Below are 18,850 nucleotides of genomic sequence, written 5' to 3'. Positions count from 1 at the left end.
AGATCACCTAGCTATGGTTCTGCTCTACTCCAGCAGATTTTGTTCTATTATTCCTCTTAGCATGTTCAGCTTATCTCACCGTACTCTAAGATTCTCCAGCCCTACTGTTTGGGAATTCAATAGTGGCAGGCAGGATCAAAAATTAACACCAGGACAAAAGTTTAGAGCTTTGAAAGTGTCAGTGTTTTCTTTTTTCTTTTAAAAGAGCAGAACAAAGCCAACGAAAGAAACGCTTAAGAGACACCGTTATTTACAAATAAAATATATACCACGCTGTTTATTTCTTCAAGAATTTAAATAGGTCGGCTCTGATTCCACTTGCACCTCTTCCTCCTTGCAAGGAGAAAGGGAGCAGCTCATCTCTTGAAAAGGCACCTGATGGCCTGACGAGTCATTGCTCCAGTCCAGTCCACAATCGCTTGCAACCTCACAGAGGATTTTCAGCCATGCCTTTGGACTTGCAAGATATTCTGGTTTTGGTCAGATCCTGGGGAATAGGATTCACACAGGGGGCATGGGATGTTTCGCAGCTTGAGGAGCACGTTCCTTTGTGGGTAACCTTCATTGGACGGGCACCTACCAGTGGTGGGCAGGGCCAGGAGCAACAGTGGGTGGAGCAATGGGTGAGACTCTTGCCCTTATACAGCACTCTAAATTCCCTTTACCCCCTAAATCTCTCCTTCCTCTATCCAGGAAGCAAGAGACCTGGTCACAGTTCAATGGCATATTCCAGCCAGGCAAAAGCATTCAAAGGTGTGGAGCAGGACCAGTGAGGGGTGTGGCCTGGACAGAGGGGCGTGGCCCAAGGAAAGTCCCAAGGGCTGGATGGAGAGACATGAAGGGCAACATCTGGCCTGTGGACAAGACGTATCCCCACCTGATTCACACATGCTGCTTCCAGTGTGACACTAGAGCAATGTGTGAGATGCGGTGCATACTATAAAGGGTTCCCATTTGGCGGAAAGCATGGTTGAAGTGTCAACTCATTAACTAGTAAAGTGACTGGGGAGGAGAGCTGAATTAGGCCCCCTCTGAGCTATTTGGCAACAGCTGTGTCCCAGGTCTCGGGTCTAAGGCCTTAAACTGTGTACTGTACGCTTCCCTCTCCCTTCCCACAAAATCAAAACTGACCACGGGTGAAAATCCATTCCTTGAATGAAAAGGGGGAGGCTGTTCCCCGACATGATGTCGCTTTCAAACCCTGCAGCACCTGCACATGAAAAGGAGAGTAAAGACACATGCCACAATCAGGAGAGGAAGAGGGCAGGGCAGGGCAGAAGAGAAACTGGCCTAGAAAGAAACTGGGGGAATATTGGTTTCTTCTGTGACAACCTAAAGAAACCAGATGAGTGATGGGGGCAATGCTCAATGTTCTGCCAGTCTGTGTCCAGCTTGGCTGAAACAGCCTCTCAGGCCAAATGGGGAGGTCTGGTGGGTCTGATTGGGCCCCTAGGATGAAAGCTTCCCACTGTTGATACAGGACATGCCTGTTCAGACATCTCCCAACCCACACCCAGTCCCTGCCAAACCCCATGGTTTCAAGAAGCCACACTGTGATTGGCCCCTGCTTAACAGACTGGGTGGGGATTAAGCACCTTCATAAAATGACTGGACACAATGTTTTGGGCTTGGGAGCTGAGCTGAGCTTAGTTTAGTTTAGGAGGGTTGAAGGTGTTCCTTAGACCACTGGTTTAGATCAAGCAGCTGGACTGAAGGTTCCTCAAATAAGGTTTGGGAAGCGTCCAACTTGATCGAGGAGTTGTTGTCTTCCTTCTGTGAAGTGGGATAAAGCCCTACTTGGCCATTTGAGGTGCCTTTAAAGAGTTCTAGGTGAGTCAACAGCAAGGTGTGTGTCTTTGTCACAGCAGGAAAACACAGAGGTGTATTGGTCATTGATTGCAGAGGTAGGGTTTTGGTTTTGTTTGTTTTTTCAAAAAGGGCAAATGTACTTCAGCAACTTTTTTCCAGCTCACAGTACTTTTATATGTATGGTGTGTCCTTGGGGGTCTTTCCCCAGCCTCCAGGGTTCAATCCTCCTCCAACAGCCACTCCATTTATGACACACATAGTTTGTGAGAGCCCATGAACCCCAAGTGTGGAGCACAAAGACTTGCAGGAAATCCAGTGCTAGAGGGGTCAGTTAGAGTTAAGCCTCCTGCTGCCCCCAAGTGGCTGGATGAAGCACCTGCAGCTGTCTCCAGGGAACCCCCCCCCAAAAAAAAAAAATCCAGTGCTTGTCACAGTTTCATTCCCAGAAACTCAGCTCAGCATAGGTGCTTGGGGGCCAGGCCGGGTCGTGTCTGTACAGACAAAGTATGTTCGAAGTTCACCTTTGCCTTTCACCTTTATAACCCCACGAAGGGAGCAAATGTAACCCAGTGTCTCCAAGGCCTTGGCTGTTTCTTCTGTGACCTGTGTGAAAAGAAGAGAGGAGGAGACCATTAAAGAGAATGGCCTGGTAGGGATACATACAAAAATCTGGTCAAAACTTGGTTGCTCTTGGTTGGGTTAGGTAAAAATGGTCACAATGAAAATACTCCCCTAATTTTGTTCATTAGTAGTCCTTTACTAGTGGATGTCATAATTCCTAACCCATGACAGGTTATGATTCCAGTGTACGTTTAAGACAATATGCTACTTGAGATGAAATGACACAGGGTTGCTCCCTCACACCTCTTCAGTCAAGGTGCATATACTAAAAGACAAACCTTTCTCCTGCTGCTTGGCTCCCAGTGACTGGTATGCAAAGTCACACTGGTTTTGAATATGGAGATTTCATTTCATTGGGGTGGGTGGGTACCAGATATTTGCTGGTGGGCCAAATCTTTCTCCCACACAGGTGTGTGTCAGGGAGTGGACATCGGAGGAGGAATGGTGGAGACCGCCTCCCCCTCCCCCTCCTGAACCTTCCAGAGAAGAGGGAGACAGTGTAGATTTACAACAGTGGTTTGAGGTCAGCTCAGACATAGATGAAGAGAGCAGTTGAGAGATAATGGGAGAAGAAGAAGAGGGAGAGACAGAGACAGAGCAACTGGCTGGCACATTATCACTAGAGAACATTCCAGACCCCCCTTCTCCCAGAACCCGGTGAGTACATTTCCGAGCACAATTCAAAGTGTTGGTGCTGACCTTTAAAACCCTAAATAGCCTTGGCCCAGTATATATGAATGAGTGTCTCCACCCCCATCATTCTGCCCGGACACTGAGGTCCAACGCTGAGGGCCTTCTGGCGGTTCCCTCACTGCAAGAAGTAAGGTTACAGGGAACCAGGCAGAGGGCCTTCTCGGTAGTGGCACCTGCCCTGTGGAACACCTTCCCACCAGATGTCAAGGAAATGAACAACTATCTGACTTTTAGAAAACATCTGAAGGCAGCCCTGTTTAGGGAAGTTTTTAATGTTTAATGTTTTATCATGTTTTTAATATTCTGTTGGGAGCTGCCCAGAGTGGATGGGGAAACCCAGCCAGATGGGCAGGGTATAAATAAACAAATAAGTTGTTGTTGTTGTTGTTACACCTGCCGTGGCTGACAACAGCCAGCTACTATTCTGAAAAACAACTGGATGTATTTCCTTTCTGACTTCAGTGCCCACACAAGCCAGGGGAAAAAAATCTTTTATCCCAAGCCATATAACCAGGAACTAACTCAAACCCCCTGCTGCCCGCCGCCCAACAATCCATCCAAATAAAACACTATCATTCAGAAACTACTTAGAAAGAGGAAACTTTTTTAAAAAAATAGGTGAGGAACACTGATAGAAGGGAAGCACAGGGAAGCTTCAGGTGGCGCCGGGGATCACATAAGAAACCGCAGGCTGTGTTTTAAAAGCCCTACCTGTATCTTCCCCAGCACTCCCGTGCTCTCCATCCTGCTGGCCACATTGACTGTGTTCCCCCAAATATCATATTGGGGTTTCTGGGCTCCAATCACGCCCGCCACAACTGGTCCATGGTTTATACCTGGAAAAAGATAACGTAGAGGTTGGGGACACAGATATACAGTGGATTAAAGACTGCATACCTATGGTCAGCAAGTATTATTAATTAATTATTTTTAGGGGGGGCTGGTGGGAATTCACAAGGGTTGGGGGGTCATTCTGGACCAATTGTAATAATTTGGCTTTTTGTGTGGCCCTACACATCTGCTAGGACGCGGGTGGCGCTGTGGTCTAAACCACAGAGCCTAGGGTTTGCGGATCAGACGGTTGGCGGTTCAAATCCCCGTGATGGGGTGAGCTCCCGTTGCTCGGTCCCAGCTCCTGCCCACCCAGCAGTTCGAAAGCACATCAAAATGCAAGTAGATAAATAGGTACTGCTCTGGCGGGAAGGTAAAAGGCATTTTCGTGCGCTGCTCTGGTTTGCCAGAAGGGGCTTAGTCGTGCTGGCCACATGACCTGGAAGCTGTACGCCGGCTCCCTTGGCCAGTAAAGCGAGATGAGCGCCGCAACCCTAGAGTTGTTTGTGACTGGACTTAACAGTCAGGGGTCCCTTTACGTTTACACATCTGCTGCTGCCTCCTCCATTGCCTTCACAACTGAAATGACAGGCAGGTGTGCCAGCCAATCAAACACTGTTTGAGCTATTCATCCTGCCCTTTCCCCAATTTCTCAGGGAGAGGCCCGAACACTCCCCTCCTTGAATCCTTAAGATCACTTTGTGGGTGTTTGGACAGAAGGGGGGAAGTAGCGGTCTTCCACATGTTGAATCGCAATTCCCATCAGCCCAAACTAGAATGACAGGGATGATGGGAGCCATAAAAGGTAAAGGTAAAGGGACCCCTGACCATTAGGTCCAGTCGTGGCTGACTCTGGGGTTGCGGCGCTCATCTCGCTTTATTGGCCGAGGGAGCCAGTGTACAGCTTCCGGGTCATGTGGCTAGCAGGACTAAGCCACTTCTTGCGAACCAGAGCAGCACATGGAAACACTGTTTACCTTCCCACAAGAGCGGTACCTATTTCTCTACTTGCACTTTGACGTGCTTTTGAACTGCTAGGTTGGCAGGAGCAGGGACCGAGCAACGGGAGCTCACCCCATCGCGGGGATTCGAACCGCCGACCTTCTGATCGGCAAGTCCTAGGCTCTGTGGTTTAACCCACAGCACCACCCGGAGCCATAGTCCAACACATTTGGAGGTCTCCCAGTTGGAGAAAGGTTATACCAGGCCTGTAGAACAATGTTCAAAACAGTTTATAGCCTCCGTATTGTGTATGGAATGCCTCCCTTCCATTTTCTGAAGGGCTGCAGTTTCCCAAAACCCACCCTTGGTTTAGCAGTTTATTCATTACTTTACTTTGCAGTGCTGGGTTGGGGAAGGGAGGTTTCTTGGTGACAGCATAGGCACCAGCCAGTAAGTGCTGTGCACACAGCCAGTTTCTGCTAGAATGGGGATCGGGGAACTAGACCTGGACTAGGCCAGCAAACCGCCCACCTTTCAGTCACCTGATACCATAATGATGTCAGGTGACTGACACGGTTGAAAGGAGGTTGCTGTAGCTGCCAATCAGCCAATTGGTGGTCACAGCAACTGCTGCCAGAAATGAACTTTCTGTGCCAATGAGCTGATTGTTGCTGAGAGCATATCTTCACAGAGGCTCCTTGTCGTTGCTGATCAGCAGTTCCAGGAATCGGTTTGAAGTGTCAGCAGAGAGGGAAATGCTCCGAAACGCAGAACGTTGTTCCTTCTGCAGAAAAGAACAGCTTGCATTCTAAGCCCTGGGGGAAGTGCTTTGAATGGACAGTGCTTTCTGTGGAAGGGGGGGGGGAGAGATTTCAGTACTCCTCCCCTTTTCTCAGAAAGCAGTTTGCACTCAAAGCATTGGAGGAAGCTCTTTGAATGTTTCCTGCAGCCCCCTCAGTTGCACAAGGGGGTTTCCGATGGGGAATCCTCTAGCACAGCTGATCCCATCGGGTGGTTGGGGCTTTGCCTATGCAGGTTTCTCTCTAACCACTGATGATTGTTGGAGTTTTGAAGCCTCAAAAGTCAACTGATAATCTGGACTTTGAATCATTTTGCTGCATTCACTCTTCTTGGTCCAGCCACAACTTTACCTGCCACAGACCTCAGAGGTGTGAGGAAAGTGGTTGTGACTTGGTCAAATGGCCTGGCAGGACAAATGGGCCTTGGGGCCAGATGTTCCTCACCCCAGTACAGTGGTACCTCAGGTTACATATGCTTCAGGTTACATATGCTTCAGGTTACAGACTCCACTAACCCAGAAATAGTGCTTCAGGATAAGAACAGAAATCGTGCTCCGGCAGCGCAGCAGCAGCAGGAGGCCCCATTAGCTAAAGTGGTGCTTCAGGTTAAGAACAGTTTCAGGTTAAGAACGGACCTCCGGAATGAATTAAGTACTTAACCCAAGGCACCACTGTACTAGAGTTGATGTTTAAATCCCTTAAACGATGCGGGCCCCAAATATCTGGAAGACCGCCTCCTTCCCTAAAGACCCTCTCAGGTGTTGAGTTTGACAGAGGGAACCCCGTTGGTAGTTCCTCTATCCTCAAGGCAGCAAAGGAGAGGACATTCTCTGTGGCAGCCCCATAGATGTGGAACTCCCTCTCCACAATGGTGCATCTGGAGCCTTCATTATACAGCTTTCAGAGAATGCTGAAGACATGCCTCTTTACCCTGGCTTTCCACGCTTGCAGGTGTATATTTTTAGGAGCCACCTAATTGTATGGTTGTAAATTGCTGCAGATTGGTTTTAGTGCTGTAACCCTCTCTGGGACCGGAGAGTGAATGATAAATAAATCAACAACAACTCATCAAAGAGAAAAATAAGTGCATTTAAATGCTATATAAATGTCTCTCTCTCTCTCTCTCTCTCTCTCTCTCTCTCTCTCTCTCTCTCTCTCTGTGTGTATATATATATATATATATACACATACACACACACACACACACACACACATGCATACTATGTTTGTCTTTATCAAACGTAATAATTTATCTCTGTCTCATGCTGAATTCATGGCTGGGGTCAGGGGTGCAAATTCCTGGGGTTCAACCCTTTGGGGGGGCAATAATTGTTTTGGGGGGCCAGGCCCCCCATGTTAGAGAGCCAGTGTGGTGTAGTGGTTAAGAGTAGTAGTCTCGTGATCTGGGTGTGTTTTTTGTATTAGTGCTGGCTCACAAAACGTCTAGTATTTAGAGCGAGGCTGGGGAACCACCATGTGTTGCCTGACTATGACTCTTGTCATCTCAGACTATTACCGTAAGTTTATACCTTCCTTATACATTAAGCCAGGCATCCCCAACCTTCGGCTCTCCAGATATTTTGGACTACAATTCCCATCATCCTTGACCACTGGTCCTGTTAGCTAGGGATCATGGGAGTTGTAGGCCAAAACATCTGGAGGGCCGCTGGTTGGGGGTGTCTGCATTAAGCTATAGTCCCAGAGGATCCTCATGGTGCCTGGATAATTATTACTTCAGAGTAGATCTACTTAACACTGACCACTGTTCATGTTGGCTGCTGCTGAGGGAGCCAACAGCATTTGGGAGGTCACAGGTTCTCTAACTGTGATTCACATGGTAGGAACCATTCCCAAGACTCGAAAGACCCTTCCCTACAGATCATATGGGGGGCTAAGATTGGCAGAAGGGGCCGTCTGGGTAGTCCCACCGCCCTTGAGAGCCAGTGTGGTGTAGTGGTTAAGAGTGGTAGTCTCGTAATCTGGGGAACCGGGTTCGCGTCTCCGCTCCTCCACATGCAGCTGCTGGGTGACCTTGGGCCAGTCACACTTCTTTGAAGTCTCTCAGCCCCATTCACCTCACAGAGTGTTTGTTGTGGGGGAGGAAGGGAAAGGAGAATGTTAGCCGCTTTGAGACTCCTTCGGGTAGTGATAAAGCGGATATCAAATCCAAACTCTTCTTTTTCTTCTTCTAAAAAAAATCAGGGCCAAGTGCAGAGCTGTGTGTGGCAGGGCATCAGTGGCCAACTCCTCCTCCTCCTGCCACAGAGGGGAAGGAGGGGAAAACAGCCCAAGGCCGGTGGAGGTGGCAGAAGGAGGCGAAAGAGGAGCCACCTCTGGCCATTGAAGGCATACTGCTACCATGCTCGGCTCTGCCCCCTGGCTCCTCTGATGTCCTGACACGATGTCATGATGTCATGCATTTGACATCACATGCAATGCCACACACGCGATGTTGCCCCTGCCCCAACCTCCATCACAAGTTGGCGCCTCTGACTGAGGTGATATTTGAAGAGGAGTCTTCTCAGCTCCCACTCGTCTCACTCACCCACACGAAGCTTGAAACTGTTGAAAGAGTGTTTGTTGATCATGTCTAGCTTGGCCGCCAGAGCCATGGCAAATTCCACCATCGTCCCCAGGTGGGTGTAGCTCCGCTCAGTGTCCTGTAGGGACCACCCAGAAAGGAAAAGAAAAACATGTGTCAATAGGTGAAGGCAAAATTAAAGATGCAACCCGTAATTACTAAGAGGAGCCTCACTGATACAGTGTTTTTTAAAAAAACAGACCATACAAATTCAGACAACAAGAAAAGTTGACTGACATTCCACCTGGCTTCCTCTGACTCGGAGAAATAAGTCCTCAGCCTTGAGACAACAAAGCTGTTGGACTGGCTGAAACTAACAGCTGTTGGCTTCTTCCCCTTCTGGAATTGTCTCCATTGGCGGCCATCCCAATTGGCTGAATCAGGACTGAGGCGGCAAGGACCACTCCAATTCGTGCTGTTCACAGGACAGACTGATGTCGAGTGAGGCACTCCTCAGACATCGCCAGCACTGGGTTGAAGAGGATGAGATATTTCATACATGGGTACGGACTGGCTCAGGGACTTGTGTGAACCCTGTCAATGGCAGTTTGTGCAGAGTTGAATCGACAGGTTTGTATAGCATGGCCCAAAGAAAAAACGAAGTGTAAACGACAGCAGAAAAACAAAAAAACAAACTACCCTCATATTCTTTGTGATTATCTCCAGAACAGGAACCAATTCAGCAAACATGCATTGTTACAAAACAGAAAAAGAGGGGGTGTTTGTGTATGTAGTGTCAATGCTGATATGGCACTGTGTTCCAGCAATGTAGCCATATTCTCACCATGGTGCCCATTTCTGAAAATAGAGCATTTCAGATGATACCCACAAAAGTCTTGGATGGCCGCTAAAATAGGGTTTCATATGATGACAGAATCTGTATATGTGGCCTGAATTCCTGAAACCTTCACTAATTCCTGGAAGCAGGTTTACTGCGGCAGAAACAGCTCACTTTCTTCTGGGTTACACTAACTGTTTCGTGACGTATAAAGTGGGGCTTTATGCTCTGGTCGCAAGAAAGATAACAAACGGAGAGTTAGACAATATTGCAAGAAGTTGTGCTGGAGATTCAGAGGTCTAACGGAAGTTTAGCTGGGGATGAGTTAGCAGATGATACTTTTGAACTCTGATTCCCTTGTGTTAAACCCTTGACATCTTGTGTTGTGTAATTGTTGTATGCTGCACGTTGAGATTTGCAGTTTGTCAAATGGTAAGGAAATTGTTATAGCATTTGGTTAAAACTCTCTTTGATTGATGGATTGATATGGGTTGTGATGCATGGGAGGGGGGTAAAAAAATCATATATATATATATATATATATATACACACACACACACACACACACACACACACACACACACACACACATATTATTTCAAATACATACAAAGGCAACAAATAATCATCATCTCACAAAAACGCCTATTGGTTTTGGTACAGCAAAGCATATTTTGATCATATCTGCGGAAGTTATTTACCAAGCTACACATCATTTGTGTCAAGCGGAAAGCCGGTTTTGTGGTTTGACATGAAACTGCATTTTCATTATTTTCATTAAGCTGTGGGAACAAAGACACTAACTTCCCAGCAGGAGGGAGACAACACAACCTTGGAATTTGGTTGCAGTGAACTCAAGTATATAAAATCAATCAAGGGACCAAGGACCAAGGAAAGCTGTGGAAGCGTTAGAAAATTGGGGGTTCTCTAGCCCCCAAACAATGAAATGAAGATGTTGACCTTGTCAGGAGGCCTGTCTTCTGAGGCCTATGAGCACTTTTAGATTTTTAAACAAGTGCCACTGGTGTTACAAACTCTGGTCACTTTGCTTTTCTACGGAATCTAAGCAGATGAGAGCCAGTGTGGTGTAGTGGTTAAGAGCGATAGTCTCGTAATCTGGTGAACCGGGTTTGATTCCCCGCTCCTCCACATGCAGCTGTTGGGTGACCTTGGGCTAGTCACACTTCTTTGAAGTCTCTCAGCCCCACTCACCTCACAGAGTGTTTGTTGTGGGGGAGGAAGGGAAAGGAGAATGTTAGCCGCTTTGAGACTCCTTAAAGGGAGTGAAAGGCGGGATATCAAATCCAAACTCCTCCTCCTCCTCTTCTTCTTCTTCTTCTTCTTCTTCTTCTTCTTCTTCTTCTTCAGATATTAGGTGGCCATCTGTCATGTATGATCAAGCTGAGATTCCTTCATTGCAGGGGTTGGACTTGCTGAAACTCAAGATCCCTTCCAACACTACAATTCTGTGGGAAGGTATATTGCAGCTACAGAAGCATGCAGAGAGGTTGCCTGGCTGGATCAACTCATTAAGGACTTTGGGTTGGTGAGCAAGGTACCTGTTAAGCTGCTAGAGGATAATCAAAGTTGCATGAAGCTATCTCTGAGTAAGAAGTTCCACACAAGAACTAAGCATATTGGGGTGAAGTACCACTACATTCGTGAAATGATTCAGAGTGGACTTGTGGAACTATTTTATTGCAGCATCAAAGAGATGACTGCTGACAGCCTTACAAAGCCCCTGCCAAAAGAAAGTTTCCAGAATCTATGTGTAAAGCTGGGACTCTGGGTGATTTATTAAAGTTGTGTACTTTTGTTAATGTTGTACTGCCTGAGAAGGGGTATGTGGGATGTAAAGGTGCAGTCAAGTGCAACATTCAGACAGAGGACTAACGGCCTCCATGTTCTAACCAGTTGCTGTGACAACCAGTTTGTCAGTTGCTGGTAGTTTTGAAAGATAACTGCTCAGTTGCAGTCACCTCAGGACCAACTTCCCTCTGGTATAGTTTTATTTGCTTGTTATGTAACCTAAGCCTGCCTTCAGGTACAGTTCTGTAAACCTGAATGAATCTGAGAGTAAAATAGTTTTATATTAACATGAATCAGATTTGTGTGTGTACTCTTTAAGAGGGATTCAAAGGGACTTTTAACCAGGAACACATTTTTATTAGTAGAACTCAGAGGAGTCAGGAACAAGCTGATCGCTGCATAAACTTATAAAGAGGTTTGTTTAACTCTGCTAAAGTAAACCTTCCCACAAATTCTATGATTCTTTGATTCTATCCAACAGATTCCAGATCCAACAGAATTACAGTGGTACCTCGGGTTAAGTACTTAATTCGTTCCGAAGGTCCGTTCTTAAACTGAAATTGTTCTTAACCTGAAGCAGACTTTAGCTAATGGGGCCTCCCACCACCTCTGCATCGCCGGAGCACGATTTCTGTTCTCATCCTGAAGCAAAGTTCTTAACCTGAAGCACTATTTCTGGGTTAGAGGAGTCTGTAACCTGAAGCGTCTGTAACCTGAAGCGTATGTAACCCGAGGTACCACTGTAATATGTCTTGAAAAGTACATGGAGCTCAGAGAGGCAATGGGAAAGAATGTCAGCCTTCCAAGTTTCTCCTTCAGCACTACGATGTACCTATCAAGGGTCAAAGAGGTAACTACCCTCACAACTTCATAACGAAAGAGCAGGGGAGGGTTCATGCACATTGAAGGGCAACCTCAATGGCACTACTGGGTTCATGAGAGCCACACCCACTGTGTACATAGTTAACATGAGTGTAATTGGTCTTGCGGAGCCACGCCATGGGAACACATACCCTCCAACCTGGAAGTGTCAAAAACCGGGATGCACATCTTCTGGGGGTGCACTCCCATGTGAGTCACATGACCCTTGCAAGATTGCAGCCCCCAGGATGTGCTTTCTTTGGGACCATGCTATTGCCTGAGAGCACAGTGCCCCAAAATGGCCGCCATGCTCTTGTACGAAAAAATGGGATGTTTCCAGTTACCAGGACAGGTTGTTGTTGTTGTTATATTTGTACCCCCCCCCCCAATCTGACTGGGTTGAGGAGTATGGGATCAGGGTGCCACAGGCAGATTTGTGAACAGAAGAGTCATGCCAAAGAAAGGAGGGTCTCACCTGTTGGTTATCCTGTCCAGCCACCACATTTAAGCCAGTGGCTGCCATGTAAGTGCTGCCAATGGTCTTAATCTTCTCCACCCCACTGAATTTGGGCTTCAGGAGGAGCTGTTGAAACAGAGACAAGAAGAAGGCTTGTTTCAATGGTTATCAACTTGAGAACATTCCTGTTGGATCACAACAGCCTTTGCCAACACGGTTTCCCCTCAGACATTTTGGATGGCAACTCCTATCAACTGCCATCATCGGAAGGCATTGGGGCGTAAGAGCAGTATGCAGTGGTACCTCGGGTTAAGTACTTAATTCGTTCCGGAGGTCCGTACTTAACCTGAAACTGTTCTTAACCTGAAGCACCACTTTAGCTAATGGGGCCTCCTGCTGCCGCTGCACGATTTCTGTTCTCATCCTGAAGCAAAGTTCTTAACCTGAAGCACTATTTCTGGGTTAGCGGAGTCTGTAACCTGAAGCGTATGCAACCTGAAGCGTATGTAACCTGAGGTACCACTGTATAAGCCCTGACCCTTAGCTATGATGACTGGGGCTAACGGGTGCTAATGCGGACAACAATATCTGGAGGACACCAAGTTGGAAAAATCTATCTAGTCCAGAATGTTACGATCACATCCACACTTTCAATCCTGTGAAAGAATCATAGAATTGTAGTGTTGGGAGTGACCCTGAGAGGGACAACTTTAAGGGCTTCAGGTGGGAAAGTGTGAATGAGAGGTGGTTCAGCTCTCTCCTCTCCTCATCTGTTCCACTCCTGGTGACCCAGACAACTTGTTTATTGCAAAACACTTCACTTAGCGGAGGGGCAGGGTGTGGGGGGGATTTTGATCAGAGCAGTGGCCATAGGGAAAAGGGAATTGATAGGTTGTTTGCAGTTCCTACAAATGTTCATCCTCTGGGGCTGACGGTGTTTTTTTTAGTGTAGCAGAGGTGGCAAAGAGCAGTAAAACAGGTTGCATTATTTAAAACACTTTTATACCACTTTAGTAGTCATGCATTTCTTCCAAAGAATTCAGGGAACTGTAGTTTGGGATGGGCACTTGGAATTGTAACTCTGGGAGGGGTCTCCTAACCATTCTCATCATCTTTCCAGCAATGCTGATAAAAACATAATATATGGGAGGGAAAGGGAACTTTTAGATTTCCTCTTTGAAAGAAAAAACAGAAGAAAAAGTGTTATTTTAAAATATATGCAGGTTGTATGACAAAAGCAACCAATATAAGAATTATCCCACAACATGACTAAAAGTATTTGGCACTTCAACACATATTTTTATCCTATTACCAAAAGTTGCTTATCGAGTGGCACATCCTTTTTGTCAACAGAAAGTCTGTAACTTTTGTGGTTGGACATGAAACTCTGTTTTTACTGTGGAAACATAGGCACCCACTTCCAGGCAGGTGGGAGGCATCTCAACATCTTGTTGGATCACATCAAAAGTCTTTCTCAACCTCCCCCAGCAAACGTTTCCTCTAGGCACTTTGGATGTCAGCTCCCATCAACTTCTACAATCAGAAGTTTTGGCGAATAGGCAGCATATAAGCCCTGATGGTTGGAGCTGATGGGAGCTGCAGTTTGACAGTATCTGGAGGGCATCAGGTTGGGGAAGACTGTTCCATCTAGTCCAGAATTTTGTCTGTGATCACTTCCACACCATAGGACGTAAAGGAGGGAGAAGAGAATGGCAATGTTATGATGCTTAGGTCACTTAGAGCACATTCCCACATCCCATATGGGAGAAACGTACATTGAAAATGTTTGTCTATAAGAATAAAATAAAATCATTATAAATTAGTTTGGAGATGGTATTTAACACCAGTCAGATTAAATCAAATAAACAAGGGATATTCAGTGTTATGTTGGAGGAGATGCCAGGAAACAGGAAATTATGTTCACATGTGGTGGGGCTGTAAATATGTACAATTTTTTGGCAAAGGGTGTTTAAGGAGATAACAGAAATCACTGGGTTAAAGCTGACCAAAAGTCCAGAGGTAGCATTATTATCAATTTACGATGGGGTGGAAGGTTCGCAGGCTATGAAGGACTTGCTCACAAATTTATTGACAGCTGCACGGATTATGATAGCTAGGAAGTGGAAGGGGCAGGCAGAATATAATTTACCTGGGAGACCACTGTTAGCAGATGAAGACATTAGCAGGATTGCAATAGCACTTGTAATGTAGCAAATATTATGGACAAAATGGAGAGGCATAAAATATGGATCACTGGAGAATATGCAGTTGAAAAGGTTGACAATAGGACCCATGGAAGGGAAGGTGGGAAGCCCAGAGATTCGGAGTAATCTCTATATAGGAAATCTATTTCATATTGTTGTAACTCTACACTTGTAAAATCAAATTTAAAAAATTTAGAAAAGGAAAGCTGTTTAAGCAACAATAGCAACAACATTTAAATGAAGACTATAACTCCTGATACCTCATCAAAGTCGGCTATGATCTCGTTGAGTAGCCGAAGGCATTCGAGTCCTTCATGGTTTACATTCGATTCAGAGTAAAATTCTTTGAAGTCTGGGATGGAGGCGAAGAGGACACAGACGCAGTCATAAGACTGGTGGTAAAGATCCTGCTAGGGGAGAAAGGTGGGGTGGAGGGCATTATCAGACCTCAGCAGGCAGGACAACCCTTAAAAATTTATGACATTGAGTCAAATTCCCCACCCACCCAATCTGTTCATTTATACATTTATCAATGAGCTCATGGTGGTGCACAAAACATAATTCTCCCCCAGTGGCGTAGCATGGGTTGTCAGCACCCGGGGCAAGGCAAGTAATTTGCGCCCCCTAACCCGTGGATTTGCGCCCCCTAACCCGTGGATTTGCGCCCCCTAACCCCCAGATGTTGCACCCGGTGCGGCCAGCCCCCCTGCACCCCCACGCTACGCCACTGTTCTCCCCTCTCTCCGTTTTATCCTCTCAACAGCCCTGTGAGGTAGGTCAGACTGAGTGACGGGCCCTAGAGTGGAGGCTTCAGCCTTTGTCTCCCAAGTCCTATACTCCAGCCACTGCTCCAGCATTTGGGCATGTAGTGGTCTCAAGCAACCTTATAATAACCAACTCTTTCCTCTAGGGTGAGTAGTGGGAGGTAACAGGGGGCAACATACAGAATATGTGAATTCTTATCGCATAAAATAAATATTGCATTGAATACATTGAAGGCAAAATGCTGACAAAATGCTATGGCTTGATGGAATTCCGAAATCAGATTTATTGTGAAATTCTGTATTTGGCTATATGATTTATTATATCTGTATCTATAGATCTGTCTCTATAGTTTTTCAATGAAATTGGAAAGAAAGAAAGAAAGAAAGAAAGAAAGAAAGAAAGAAAGAAAGAAAGAAAGAAAGAAAGAAAATCATACAAGTACAGAGATTATGTATCATATCTGTATACAGAATTCATGAAAAGAAAAAGAGGAACAAGTCATGTCAATTCACAGAGTCTCTTCAAAAAACCAGCATATGAAGCAGAGGGTTTTAAAGCTTCAGAGGTAGAATCTTTTTTTAAGTCAGAAATGGAAACCACACATTTCCATACATGTCTGCTTACATTATGAGTCAGCTTCTCCATCAATGCCAGATACAATTTTGCCAGTTGAATTCTCAATGGAAAAGACCATCTGTGTTACTGTCATTCTAGTGACAACCAAAAGCTATTTTTAAATGGCTGTTCTAAACTATTTCATGCAAACCACATATTTTTTTTGATACAGTGACACTTCAATCTTGCCAACTAAATAAATAAACAAACAAACTGCAGTTGGGTCCTCACCTCATTTATTATCTTCAGGAAAATAATATTTACATTTCATTTTTTTATTTGTTCAGGACCCAGTCTGAAGTTTTGGAAATTATCACAGAGTGATTTTTTTGAGGTTATGCAGAGTTTCGATATCTGTAAGTTTGCAATTGACCTAAATATTAAATTTTCGTCGACCTCCTCTTGAAATGCAGTGATAAGCACTGCAACCTAGTCACTCGTACAGCAAAGAGGGTTAATACCTCCACTGATTTTCTCTTTGGATTGGACTGATTCAGTACCAAAGCATTTCTGGTCCTTGGCTTAGACACCCCTTTATTTCTTCTCCCATAGTGGGCCCTTTAGTAAGACCTCCTTTCACAAGTCGTCTCCCCTTGGGTCTTTGGCCATCAAGCTTCAAGACTCACCTCATTGCGCCGGTTCTGGCGAATGAACTGCTGAGCTACGTCAGCGGGAAGCACATTCTCCAGCAAGACACGGTTGAGGTTCTCCATGGTTTCAATCTCCTCACGTTCTTCCTTGAACTTCTTCTTCCAGAGGAAATCTAGACGGCAGTAATATTCGTTCTGAGAGACAGGGATGGGGAGAGAAAGACAAAGGGGGATTAGGAAGGGAGGGGAAAGCTGAAGGATACCCCTATGATATTATTAATAATAATTTATTATTAATACTCCACCTGTCCGGCTGGGTTTCCCCAGCTACTCTGGGCTGCTCCCAACAGAGTATTAAAAACACAGTAAAACATAGGGATGCGAGTGGCGCTGTGGGTTAAACCACTGAGGCTTGCTGATCGAAAGGTTGGCGGTTCAAATCCCCACGACAGGGTGAGCTCCCGTTGTTCAGTCCTAGCTTCTGCCAACCTAGCAGTTCGAAAGCACACAGTGCAAGTAGATAAATAGGTATCGCTCTGGCTGGAAGGTAAACGACGTTTCCATGCACTGCTCTGGTTCTGCCAGAAGCAGCTTAGTCATGCTGGCCACATGACCCATAAAAACTGTCTGCAGAAGCGGACAAACGCCGGCTCCCTTGGCCTTTAAAGCGAGATGAGCACGCAACCCCAGAGTCGTTCGCAACTGGACTTAATTGTCAGGTGTCCCTTTACCTTTACCTTTAAAACATCAAACATTAAAAACTTCCCTAAACAGGGCTGCTTTCAAATGTCTTCTAAAAGTCAGATGTTTATTTCTTTGACATCTGATGGGAGGGCATTCCTCAGGGTGGGTGCCATTACCAAAAAGGCCCTATATGCCTGGTTCCCTGTAACTTCGCTTCCCACAGGGAAATAACTGCCAGAAGGCCCTCAGAGCTGGACCTCAGTGTTTGGGCTGAACGATGGGGGTGGAGACGCTCTTTCAGGTTTGCTATGCGCTTCCCAGCACTCAGCAAAAAGTCGTGCCAGCTTGATTCGCTTTTAAATATGGAGTAAACCTGAAACCTCACCCAGTGCTACAGAGAAACATAGGAAATTGCCTTATACCCAGTGGTGTAGTCAGGGATGGGCCTATACATTTTGACACCACAAAATGGCACGCACCCCCCTCTCCACTGCCACCAGGGAAAAAGGGATGAGTGAAGATCTACATTGTGAACAAGGGCAGGAGGGGACCTGCAGTGTCTTCTATTCACCAAGAGGCCACTGTAGAGATGGCACTGGGAGGCTGCCAAAGAGGTAGCAGAGCTGGCATCTCTGCCACCACAGCAGCAGCAGCAAGCAATCCATTCCTTGGAGGCCAGATCTGCTGCCCCTGTAGATCCTGCCGCCTGAGGCGGTTGCCTCACCTTGCCCGCTGGGTGGGCTGGCCCTTAGTGTAGCAGCAAACTCATAAGTGAAGTGCCCCTTCATGTTAGTCACAGACATGCCCACTGGCACACACCCTTCTAGGAGTATACAATATTCTCATAATGAGATGATAATAATTTGTGATGCATTGCAATAATCAACACAGATCCTCACGTGTTGCCTTTCAGCTAGATCTGTGCACATACACAGGGAAATTATGTGGAACACTCCACATGCAACAGAAGAGAAGAGAATCATAGAATTGGAAGGGAAGCACAACTAAAGAAACCTTGACAGATGGCCATCCACATTCCACCACCTTTCGAGGTAGTCCATTCTACTTTTGAACAGCTCTGGCTGTCAGGAAGTTCTTCCGAATGTTTAGTCGGGATCTCCTTTTTGTAATCTGGATTCATTGGTGCGGATGCTTTCCTCTGGAGCATGAGAAAACAGGTTTGCTGCAACTTCCATGTGACAGCCCTTTCGATATTTGAAGATGGCTATCATATTCAATATCTTCTTTTGGAGTGATTTAAGTTGTGGTTTCCCTGATGCTCCAGAACTTGCACACCATTCTCTTGAAACGGAAGAACTGCGTCTTTTCATTGCTCCGAAAGCTCAATTTTGGAGCATACGGAACAAGTCGCTTCCTACATGCCTCCTCCAGAGTGACCCTAGGAGCCAATCCTGAGTGGCTGTCTCTCCTCCTTTCACTCTGATTGGCTCAGCACAAATGGTGAAAAGATTTTTTCTCAGTGGCTAAAAGGTTCTCCTAGAAGATACTCTATTGAGACACTAGACCACTAAACCTCTGCCTATTCCAAGTCAGTCCATCTACTTCAGTCCTGTAAATTCTGACTGGCAACCGCTCACCATAATTCTAGGCTGGAAACCTTTCCCAGTCCCATCTGAAGATATCAGAGAGTGAATCTTGACTTGCTGCAAAAACCCTTCCCTAACAAACAAACAAAATCACATGAAGAAAAGTAATTCCATTGAGCTGCACTTCTTTCCCAAATCAAATATGCAAAGTGAGAAAACCACACCTTGGGCAGAAAGATAAGAGTCTCTACCTGGACCTTCCA

At 46.0% G+C, this 18,850-nt stretch overlaps 1 protein-coding gene and 1 long non-coding RNA gene across 6 annotated transcripts in view; one reads left to right on the top strand and one right to left on the bottom strand.

Annotated features, from left to right (window-relative positions):
* Positions 1 to 160: 160 nt before the first annotated feature.
* The window catches only part of ADCY4 (adenylate cyclase 4), a 76,692-nt gene continuing 58,002 nt past the window's right edge, over positions 161 to 18,850 (bottom strand). For 3 of the 4 annotated variants that reach the window (XM_081167755.1, XM_081167754.1, XM_081167756.1), the window contains exons 21-26: positions 16,393 to 16,551; positions 14,647 to 14,796; positions 12,201 to 12,308; positions 8,242 to 8,356; positions 3,835 to 3,959; positions 161 to 2,412 (exon numbers count right to left, since the gene is read on the bottom strand). In XM_081167755.1, coding sequence (XP_081023881.1) covers positions 2,260 to 2,412; positions 3,835 to 3,959; positions 8,242 to 8,356; positions 12,201 to 12,308; positions 14,647 to 14,796; positions 16,393 to 16,551 — 810 coding nt within the window. In that variant the 3' untranslated portion in view covers positions 161 to 2,259. The remainder of the gene's footprint in view (positions 2,413 to 3,834; positions 3,960 to 8,241; positions 8,357 to 12,200; positions 12,309 to 14,646; positions 14,797 to 16,392; positions 16,552 to 18,850) is intronic. The other variant, XM_081167757.1, reaches the window with a different exon arrangement.
* On the top strand, positions 8,485 to 15,980 carry LOC308572344. Of its 2 annotated transcripts, none has more exons than XR_014001738.1 (2): positions 8,485 to 8,780; positions 15,487 to 15,980. It is a non-coding gene; the product is annotated as an uncharacterized lncRNA (long non-coding RNA). The 2 variants fall into 2 exon arrangements; XR_014001739.1 differs by lacking the exon at positions 8,485 to 8,780 and adding an exon at positions 9,681 to 11,055.

Source organism: Podarcis bocagei (assembly GCF_964188305.1).
Source record: "Podarcis bocagei genome assembly, chromosome: 13".
NCBI classification, from domain to species: Eukaryota; Metazoa; Chordata; class Lepidosauria; order Squamata; family Lacertidae; genus Podarcis; species Podarcis bocagei.
Note: the sequence above shows the minus strand (reverse complement) of the source record. Positions and strands in the feature narration are given on the sequence as shown.